The sequence below is a fragment of the Pieris napi genome, chromosome 13 (genome assembly GCF_905475465.1).
Source record: "Pieris napi chromosome 13, ilPieNapi1.2, whole genome shotgun sequence".
NCBI classification, from domain to species: domain Eukaryota; kingdom Metazoa; phylum Arthropoda; class Insecta; order Lepidoptera; family Pieridae; genus Pieris; species Pieris napi.
This window is the reverse complement of record NC_062246.1, coordinates 12372621-12383057: the sequence shown is the minus strand read 5'-3', so window position 1 is coordinate 12383057 and position 10437 is coordinate 12372621. Positions and strand designations below refer to the sequence as shown.

At 34.9% G+C, this 10437-nt stretch overlaps 1 protein-coding gene and 1 long non-coding RNA gene across 2 annotated transcripts; both read right to left on the bottom strand.

Annotated features, from left to right (window-relative positions):
* Nucleotides 1–412: 412 nt before the first annotated feature.
* Nucleotides 413–10419, bottom strand: LOC125055117. The gene is made up of 10 exons (XM_047657366.1): nucleotides 10241–10419; nucleotides 7903–8077; nucleotides 7430–7569; nucleotides 6761–6895; nucleotides 6338–6463; nucleotides 4333–4425; nucleotides 3870–3994; nucleotides 3629–3706; nucleotides 3363–3473; nucleotides 413–2990 (listed from the first exon to the last, which is right to left on the bottom strand). Exons 1-10 carry the CDS (start codon nucleotides 10302–10304, stop codon nucleotides 2121–2123), a joined length of 1917 nt encoding a protein of 638 aa, XP_047513322.1. The 5' UTR covers nucleotides 10305–10419; the 3' UTR covers nucleotides 413–2120.
* On the bottom strand, nucleotides 5375–6173 carry LOC125055123. The gene is made up of 3 exons (XR_007117819.1): nucleotides 5999–6173; nucleotides 5835–5918; nucleotides 5375–5762 (listed from the first exon to the last, which is right to left on the bottom strand). It is a non-coding gene; the product is annotated as an uncharacterized LOC125055123 (long non-coding RNA).
* Nucleotides 10420–10437: the final 18 nt, after the last annotated feature.

Sequence of the window (10437 nt, the reverse complement as noted above, 5' to 3'; positions counted from 1 at the left end):
TATTGATACAATTGTCTTCAAAATACATAAGTAATAAAGATTATATATGTGTTTAGATTAAGTTTTGTTAACGATAAAAAATTCAATTAAAAAAATTTTTTGCGAATTCCACTATAAAATATTGTGTGTTGTATTTTGAAGAAAATGCATTTCCTAATTAGCACATTTTAAAGATCTTACTTCCGAGATGACAACTCCTAATTTATAGATATATTGGCGACTTTGGTTACACAATTACCCTCCTCCAAAGTCATTCAAATGTTAGATCAACAAAAAACTCATCTAGCATTTCTCTCCTACATTTAGTTAGTTTGGCAGATCACATACTCTTTGCCAGTTCGATTTGAAAAACGCACCAAGAAATATCTCTGCCCTCATACTGAGAGAATTATGCTTGGAGAATGCTTGTTTAGTTCTACCAAAATCCCCAATTTATGTTAATATGTATAATTATCAGAGTGCAATCAACATATTCCTTTATTATACAGGGTATCCTTATGTTATTTTTTTCAATTCTGATTTAAAATAAGTAAATATTTGTCTGAATTAAAAATAATTTGCCAAATCAGTTCAATTAAAATATAATTAAAGGGCTTTCCCTGTAAACAGTTTTGTTTGTTAATACTTTTCAGGACACCCTATAACTTATCGTACCCGCGATATATTAAAATCGTAATTCACCTAACCGCCATTTTTGCACGAAAATGGCTTAACTTAAAGTAAAGTCGAATCAATTTTAAGTAAATTAAAAGAAAACATAAAACCAGTTAAAAGTAATTTTGATAACGGCGATACTAAACTTATTTTCAGTAATTTTACTTAAAATTGACTCAACTATATAAAGATTATATACACATATGAGTATTGTAAGAAGGAGTAACAAACCACATATTTACTGTAAACAAATAATTTTATGAAAACCAGTTTTTTTCTATAGAATGCAGATATATAGCTTTAGAATCTACTCGTAACGATTACGATTGGTTGAATATAGAGCCCAAATAAAAGCGAATTCAAAGATTTGTGTAACAATATCCATATACAGTTGAAGTTTGATTAGGTACACATCGCCATCTCGTGAATGAATATTATTATGTGTACTCTTAAAAGTGGCAAAACATTCTTCAAACAATCTATAAATATAAAACTAATTATCATAATCAGCTGGAATATTAACTACAGATCTTTTTCACCGAGAAGCAATATTTATTTGAGAATAGAATCATTCAAAATTAATTCTTGTCTAAAGCTATGACGACTGACTCTCTTCCAGCAGCATAGCAACAGATAACACATGAACTTATTTTTCTAAATAAATGATTTATTGGGAAGCAGAAATTGCAAACGCAGGTGTGAGGCAAGACAAACACATTCGTTGATAACGATCACAGAGACATTGACATATGACTTTAAAATTAATTCTAATGATGTGTTTCGAGGTGAGCTGGTGACTTCTAATCCTAAGTTTCAATGTGACACGAGTCAATTAAATCTAGGAGCTCCATGAAAATCCAAGAAGTCCTATATTCAATTGGCATTTATATTGTACATTTTAAGCTCAATATAGTCTATGACAGTTGACACTTGTCAGTGCACCAAAAAGCCTATTTATGACAACGAAATATTAACTCTCTTCAAATTTGTTCGTGTCAAAACAGCCTTTTTGGCGTGAGCGTAAACCGCCTCGATTCACTGACATAAAAATAGAATACAAAACTATGCTTAGATGAAACATTATAGAAATCTACTACTTTATGTGCAAAACTAATGTGTAGGTAGCTAAGGCACAATAGACATATGTGGCACATGGGCCTACTCACGTGGGCAAATAAGGTGAGGAAGTAGAGTGGTCCATAGATTTGTTACATTTTGTCAACGCGTTAAAGTAAAACACGTAATTAATATATATTATTTGATTAACGTGTTTATACAAGCATTTATTAAAACTAAAACGCGTAACAGATATTGAAAGTAACAATTATTTTATATCTATGTTGCCCCGAGAGCTTTAGTATACACTATTATTTTAATATTAACCTTTGATTCCACAGGATTCCGTTTATTTATACTTGAATTTATTTTTTATTCTCTATTTTAAATGTATCTCTAGAACGGAACCCTCATTCGGCAACAACGGTCTCGTTGTACACGTTATCGTTAGCATTAAAATCACTGTCTATGGCTGGCAAGTTGTCTATAACAGAACTTATCGTTTCTGGAATATTATTATTTATATTTTCTATTTGGGAATTCGTAACATTACCGTTTGAATCGTTTTCGGTACTCGGGACGTGACCGGCGGTTAATTCATTACCGTTTGTATTATTACCGTTACAGAACGCAAAATTACTCGTTGAAGTACCGGTAACGCGACCGGGATTACCGTTTTGACCCACGTCGTCGTAGCACGGCGGCATTTCAATGTTATTCGTGGCCTCGTTTTCCCTATTGATGCCCTCTCGACTTAGATATTCCGGGGGAGGTCCATATATTTTGTATCTCATCGCCTCGTTGTACGGCGGGGGTCGATTCCCATCCAGATGCGGGTAGTTCTCGAAGTCCGCCCCCAACAAGCGAATGGTCCTGCCGTTCAAAGTGTACGTGTCGTTCGAGTTGAGACGCACGAAATCCAGATTGTCTATGTCGATTTCGGCGATGTCCGGCGTGTCCGGGCGGGGCTCGCGACGGTTGAACCTCGGTATGCTGAGCTGAAACCTTCCCAGCTGCAGCGTCAGCGGCCGAGGGGCGTGAGTCAGCTGGTCTATGACCCTGTCTAAGGTGTTCCGACGTAGATTGCGTCGTCTGAAGAATTCTATCGGCGTCGCCATGTAATTGAGGTCTCGGCCTAAGTTGCTGAGATCCGGGTTCGTGTAATATAATTCGGAACTCGGAATCGGCGAGCGATAGTCCGAGGGTGGATTCCGCGTCGGCGAGTTGTCGAGTGAAGAGGATCTCACGTCGGTCATTTCGACGTCGCCTTGAGTCGGGACCTGGAAATTTGTTTAATATAAAAGAATAATAAATATTAATTAGCAAAGTCTACCTAATAACGATTACGTGACTATAAAAAATGAAGAATTTCTCGAAACCTCATTTAAAACACATAATTTAAATTTTTCTTAGATTCGTCCCAGAGCCGAGTTCCTCTAGTGACTTAAGCCTACGTCTCTCATCCCTGAGGTCGTAGGTTCGACCTATTAGATTGGCAAATTTTCTGAGAAACAGAAATTCAGATTTCTGTCAGCTCGGACCTAAAAAGACCTGAATAATTTTTTACTTATTTTAATAGATTCGTAATATAAGTTTGTCGTCGGGTCGATCTCCAACCGGTCCAACCACTGAGAGTAAATAAATAATTCTACCTGAGAATATCTCGTACAAAACATGGAGCCGAGCCGCGAAAGAGCGAAGCCAGAGTTGACTGGATTCGTGACTTCGCACATGGGCGTAGAAGTCGCGCTTTCGGGTTCACCCTGAAATATAAAATATGTATAAGAATTGTTCTTATATTATATTGATTTCGGCCCAATTTAGGGCCCATGCTCAGTCGCTCTAGTGCGCAAAATTAGACCTCAGATATAAAATTTAAAAATTGATTAAAATTATAGCAATTTAAATGTCAAATTACCTGTGTCTGCTGCCGCGTAGGGCTTAATGCGGGTAGATCTAAAAGTCGCGTAGATTCGTAACGCGGAGGGTAGCGAGCCTGAAAATTCTAATTCTTATACAAACTGCAAATTTAGTTACACCGCTGAATTAATCTCGATAGATCTTTAAATTTTTAGCTAAATGTATTGTCTTTTAAATAATAAGTTAATACAAACACCAAATCACACAAATTTTATAGGTAAAACAATATGCATACTCACCGAGTAGTGATGCGCCGTATCGCGATGCGCGTGCGCATAACCGCGTAAAGCGGCTCTCTTCATGTGCATCTTGCACAGTGCCGATACTAACAGAACCACTGCTATCATGAAGATCAGGGCGCAAGCTGGAATTATTAAACGATATAGAATTAGTTGGGAATCAATTTAATATGAACGCAGCTGTTTGTAGTTCTTAATTCTGAAATGAAGAATTGTATTTATGGATGTCTTTGGTTTACGTGAGTGCCATTAAGAATAAGAATAATTTTTATTTTCTCCCAAATAACATTAACAGCCACACTGACCAAAAACATAAAATGATTTAATATAATTTATTTCAGGTTAAGAGCAACTTCGCTTTACTTGTCATACATCAAAAACAAATAATAAAAGTGTATATCAATTACATTTAAAAAAGTTTTCAGTTTTCACCTTAAGAATAGTTAAATTGGGACAAAATTACCTGTGACCGTGTAAATAGTGGATTGTATGAATGTTAGATCGTCTGTGGCGTGTCTGTCTTCAGAGCGAGTATATTCGAGTACTTCGTCGCCTTCTGAAATTCAACAATATTTCAGTATTCCATCTTCCAGCATCGGTCGTTCCACAACTGAGCGTTTTTAAGGCAGTTTTTGCCGTACACTATGTGGAATCAGCTGCCCACCGAAGTATTTCCAAACTAATTCAAATTAGCGTCCTTCAAGAAATGAGCGTACCAATTCTTAAAAGGCCGGAACGCACTCCCGAGCCCTCTAGCATTCGAGTATCCATGGGCGGCGATATCACTTAATATCACGAGCCTCCTGCCTGCCCATTTACAAAAAACTACTATATTATTGCCCACACGAAAATATATTAACAATTTTGTTTTATCACCTTTAGACCTACGGTCTTACTAATAAAGATTTATGCACATCGTATAAGCCTGTTATAAGAAAAATGTTACTAATAATTCCTGAATTGACAAGGTTGATGTATACTGCAGTTGTAACAAGTGTCTGGTTTGTATGAAGACTTGTACATTGCTTATACAACGCAGAGGCCTAGTTTAACGGGTGCATAAGACAAAAATTGCGTAATTTTATCTGATTTCGCGTTTGACAGCATTTTTTGACTGTTTAGTTCAAGGAAAGATTTAAGTTAGTAGGTATTTGTGTTTGTTGAAAATAGATTTTATAGATCAAATGGAAGATTTAGATAATGTTGATATGCAGCTAATACATACGATTGAAGATTTGCCGCCTCCAAGGAAAGTCTAAACATACCAAACTCGGTGCAATCCGTTATTACTTTCGCATGGCGATTTCAAAACAAAATACCGCTTTTCAAAGAAGTATGTTATGAAGATCTGTGACATAGTGCGAGCTGATGTCGAAAAGAGTACTAGAGGTGGAGGGTTTTCGATTTAGGTGTCTTCTTCATGGCTTCTCAGTGTCATTAGAAAATGCCAAATTATATATAGTAGCACTGGCAATCCTCCCCAATATTGCTATTGATATCAAAGAAGACCTGGATGTTACGAAGACCTAGACGCCCCCAAGCAATCTGGCTGGACAAGCTGCTAGAGCTGCTTTTATTGAAACATATTTTTAAGGCTGTTTTATTTACATAGGTGTGGATAGTTAAGGACTTGAAATAAATAAAAAGTTATATTTCATTTAAAACAGGGGTTTTATTTTTTTTATAAGTATATAATTATTTATTTAATTGCTGCTGTAACAATTTGAGCCTTAGAAGATGCTTCTGTCTAGCCCTTTCCTGAGCTTCGGCAAGTTGCTTCTGTTTGAGCTCATGTGTTTCAGCCATCTGCCTTTGTTTTGTTTCGTGCTCTTCCTGGAAACACTGGAACATTACCGTGTTGCGGAGTTTGGCACTTTCCACTATTTGAGATGCCTAAAAAATTTAAGTATGATCGTTGAGGGGTTTTGAATGAAATAGTCCTTTCTCTATCACATTGATACTAACCTCTTCTAACTTTTGTACTGCAGAACGCGGCTTTTTATGTAAAATTCTAGTCCTCTTTGTCTGAGGTTTTGGAGTTTCTATTAGCTGCAAATAATAAAATGTTATTAGTATATTAAGTAAATGTGTATATAATAGCTTTGGTTGATAAAATAAATACAACTTACATTAGAATTATGAGTTGTATCAGAATTATTAAATCAAACGTCAATCAAACACGGCGGGTTGCCAGGGTAACAATAAATAAGGGTCGTTTTGTTATTCAACCAATACACATCGATTATTGGTCAAAGAGGTGTTTATGCCCTGTACAAGCTCTATTCGCTGAATTACTATCACCTTGTCATAACGCATGTATAGTGATTTTTTATTAGTAAGACCGCTAGTGTATAAAACGCGTATAGACCTCGGCGGTCGTGAGATCCAACCCCGGCTGTACACTAAACATTTGTACCTACGATGTGTAATATTAGCTCCCCATTATTTTTATAGTTCCTCATAATCACCATCAAGCCGTGCATATCTGGGATGCTCTGAACAGCAACTGTCCTGCTGACAAAGGACATCCGCCGTGTGACAACACGCCGCTTCCGGTATGCACCTGCCGGTTGAGCAGTTCAGGCGATCATTTCCTGTAAACATAAAATAATTCCTATAATTGTTTTTAAGAGGATTAAAATTAGCATTTCTATTCATTAACGTGAACTAAAGTTTATTATAACAGTAGTTTTCACCGATTTTACATAAAAACAGCATCGCAACCGTTGTCAAAAATTATGTAAATATATGATGTCTGCACATAAGGCTATTGGCAATTGCTTTTATGTATGTGAACAAATTTATCCTTGACATCATTAACGTTCAATTAATATCCTCAAATAAAAAAATAAGGGCATTTATGGTGTAAGTAATGAATAATATGCACTTACTCTGACAAGGCAGTGGTGGGCATATATCGAGCGCTTCGTCTTCGCCGCGTGCGCAGTCCGGTTTCCCGTCACACACGTACCGAGGCAGCACGCAACGAGCGCCGCAAGAGAAAGCTCCGCGGGCGCATTGGGAGCCTAACAAATAATAATACACTGTATGGACTGTGATGATTTAGCCTTCGAGCATGTGAGATACATTTGAATGGCGGATTTCGGCGAACAGATAGTTCTTCAAGTAAGGAATAACAAGGAAACAGTTATGCAGCCTACGACACCAGGTGGTTCGGCAACAAGAAATATTGTCCCAGCAAATTAAAGTACATACTTGTCTATAATAAAGTCTCTTCCGTGGTAGGGGATAATTTTAAAAAAACAAGAACAGAGGTTCTTTTTCTTCAAAATTCGCCTAAAAGAATATACAGTGTAAACTCTATATAACCACACTCAAGGAACTGTGCATATTGTGACGTTAAATAGAAAGAAGAAAAGTGTATTTCAGACTAGTGTTAGTAATTACAATTACATAAAAAACAATTCTTATTTGAAGAAGTGTGTTATTGTATGAAAGACAAGCTCAACCAACTAAAGCCGAGTGATTTTGAGGCTTTAGGGGGCTTGTCTTTAATTCGAAGGTAGTTTACACTGTATATTTTTAGTTATTATAATTACCTCTCTTCTGCACTAGTAAATACTTAGTGATGCTAAATGGTGGCGATGAGCACATGTAGTGACCACTGTCTGTCAGCTGAAGGTCATACTTCTCCAATTGACTGCTGCTGGCCAGACCGGAAGGCGATACTGTGAAGGTGCTGAAAGAAATATTCCTGATACAGAATCTGTTAACTTAATCGTCGAAATTGATTAGTTTTCCAACGAAAATGATGATGACTCAACAAGATCTATGTTTATCCTTTTTCTAAGACATTAAAAATAACAAACTTTTGTGTATACAAATACAATATACATACTAGCTGAAGCATGAAAGTGGAATGATTGGACATGGAACCTGATTAAATCTGAGACAAACCTTCATATTTTAATGAAAACTTATTCACTCATATAAATATGATGCTCAATAAATATTTAACTATGTATTTTATTATAAAATAAATTTATGCAACAACGTTATTGATTATTGTTACCTGGCCCCAGTATTATTCCCAACATAGTTCCACACATAGGCTCTTGCAGTACTATCTCCACGAGTGGCACAAACCAATGTAAGGTTATCGTGCACCCGTCTCACAAGTACATCTATGTACTCCACTGCCCCAGGACTGTAGAGTGTCAACGAGGGTATTTGGAGATCACTGGTACCTAAACATTAAAGCTTTATATTATACATACAAAAAATATACAATAATTATTCAGTCTTAATAATATTTAGTTGGGTCTAATGAGATTCATGCATTCTTCCTAGAACTATAATTGTATTTGTACGATAGAACCTCGATAAGTCGAAACTAGAAAATATTTTTTTGACGTGATAACGTCTTTAAAATCGTTTTAGTCGGGTGACATGTTCAGAAACTTGTGTCACACCAAAACCTCACGAGCGCGATCGCAGGTATAACGAGAGAGAGACGGACCGATCTCCCGTCTCATCTCGAGCGCTGCCAGTCATTCCGTGAATGTATGAAGAAAAATGTATATCATAGTCGAATAAGTAAACTTGTCATTTTACACCCGAAATTTATCATCAAAAGTGTGAATAAAACGATAGGTGTAATTTAAAATTTGAAAACATTGTTATCTTCATTAATTTCTTACTTCCCAAAAACTTATATCACCAATAAGACGTTATCACGTAAACATCTCGATCGTAAACCTACTTTACAAACAACCAATATTTTTCCCTTTCCTTCAAGTCCCAATACCACAATTCCTTGAAACCTCACCCTCTATTATACAAAATAATCAGAGAGTCCCTGTAAATCGTTTTGGTACATAATTTACCTCTAATAACGCGAAAAATTTAATTGGAATTCGGGCCTCTGTAACTCGAATATGTATTATTTTCTCAAAGAAGGATAAGTTACCAACTTTAAGGCTTTGTCGGGAATGTTAACCGCAAGTAATTTGTTGTCATAGTAAATTTTACAGCAGTTCTTTGGCAAAACACTAGTTCTACCACAGTTTGCAAATAAAATTGTTAAAAACATGAGTTCTGTGAACTTCAAAGAGCTATCAAAAAGATGTTGCTGTACAATTTGTCCTATTAATAAATAGTGCACAAAATCAAAACGGTCAAAACTTGTCCTGCAAAAGATGACAAATTGCAGAATTTCCAGGCTTGGAGGAGGGGTTACCCTTAAATGATTTGAGCGGTGTTGGAGCCAAAATATACTCTAAATCATAAATAAATTTCAGGGCTTGTAATGGTTGTGGCAGTTCAAAAAAAGGCATGAACTTGTATTTAAAAATGTTAATGGGTAAAATGCAAGTTTCAACAAGGAATCTTGTAAAACTGTAACCACTATAAAAAACTGTTATGAACACTGTCATTATCATTTGTCGTCAACAAAAGCTGAAATCGAAGAGATTTCTGTTTCACAATGCAATTACCAATAAAAATTATTAAATGTATAAACAATACTGCCTTGAATTTATATTGCAATCTATTTACCTGTAAAATGGAAACGGATGGCCTTTAACTTTGGGAAGTAATGCAATCAGTAATCAAGGATAATGTCATCAGTTGTCTATTTAATCGTTTATTGTTTTACTGACCATGATTTCAGCTATTCATAGTAAGGCATGTAAACCCTTAAAGGACTAATATAATAATTTTAAATAAACATTTCAATAATAAATTAATTTAGATAAATAAAAGAAGAAATAAGAGAAATATCACAATTATAAAATCCACTACATAATTATAACAATTTTAAACATTAGAGATTTAAAACTACCCCACAACTTCATTGTTTACAGCATTAACTACTTTATTTGTAAATAACTTAAAACAAATAAGTTATAATGAATATTAGAGAGAATTACTTTGGTCATTGTATAAAAATTGTGTATGTACTTATGGGTAGTTATAAGTTATATTCTTAATATAAATGACTTTTTTATAAAATGCACAAATTCGAAAAACAAAGCTGCCTCATTCAACATAATCAAAGATTTTAAAATTTGGTTACAATACTGTCTTTTTCGTTTTAATTATTCATATTTAATATATATTTTATAATATTTAGGACGAGAGTGAAAGGATTCTAAGATTTTATAGTTACCGTTAAGAGAATACGTAGGATAGCTCGTTTCACCAAAATCTTACGCATCGATATACATCTATGGTGTTCGTATTTGGGCAATCTAATGTTTTATTTAAATATATTCACAACTCAATTTTAATAAAAGCCTTACAAGCATCAATAATTGAAAAAATAAAACATTCTTTGCTAATCGTTTAATAACAACCTGATGTTGATATTGTTTTACCATTCAACCTATTCTGAAAATTATAATACTTACATGTTTTAAAACTTATTAATAGGACGGATACAAACAAAATCACATGTTTTACGCGGTTAAACATTTTTATTTATTTTACATTTTCACTGAACTGACATCTCACAAATTACGCCATTTTTGTTATTTTTTTTAAACTACAACAACTTATAACTTTGTCTAATAGTGGTAAATGGATTCAAGGCTTTTGGTTTTTAAAT

Bases quoted from the DNA above. Each gene is read 5' to 3' on its own strand.
- LOC125055117 (XM_047657366.1), bottom strand. From the start codon at position 10,304: ATGTTTAACCGCGTAAAACATGTGATTTTGTTTGTATCCGTCCTATTA. The intron at 6,896-7,429 runs GTAATTATAATA...ATTATTTGTTAG, and splicing joins TTTACTAGTGCAGAAGAGAG to GCTCCCAATGCGCCCGCGGA. The intron at 3,995-4,332 runs GTAATTTTGTCC...TAATAATTCCAG, and splicing joins CACTATTTACACGGTCACAG to CTTGCGCCCTGATCTTCATG.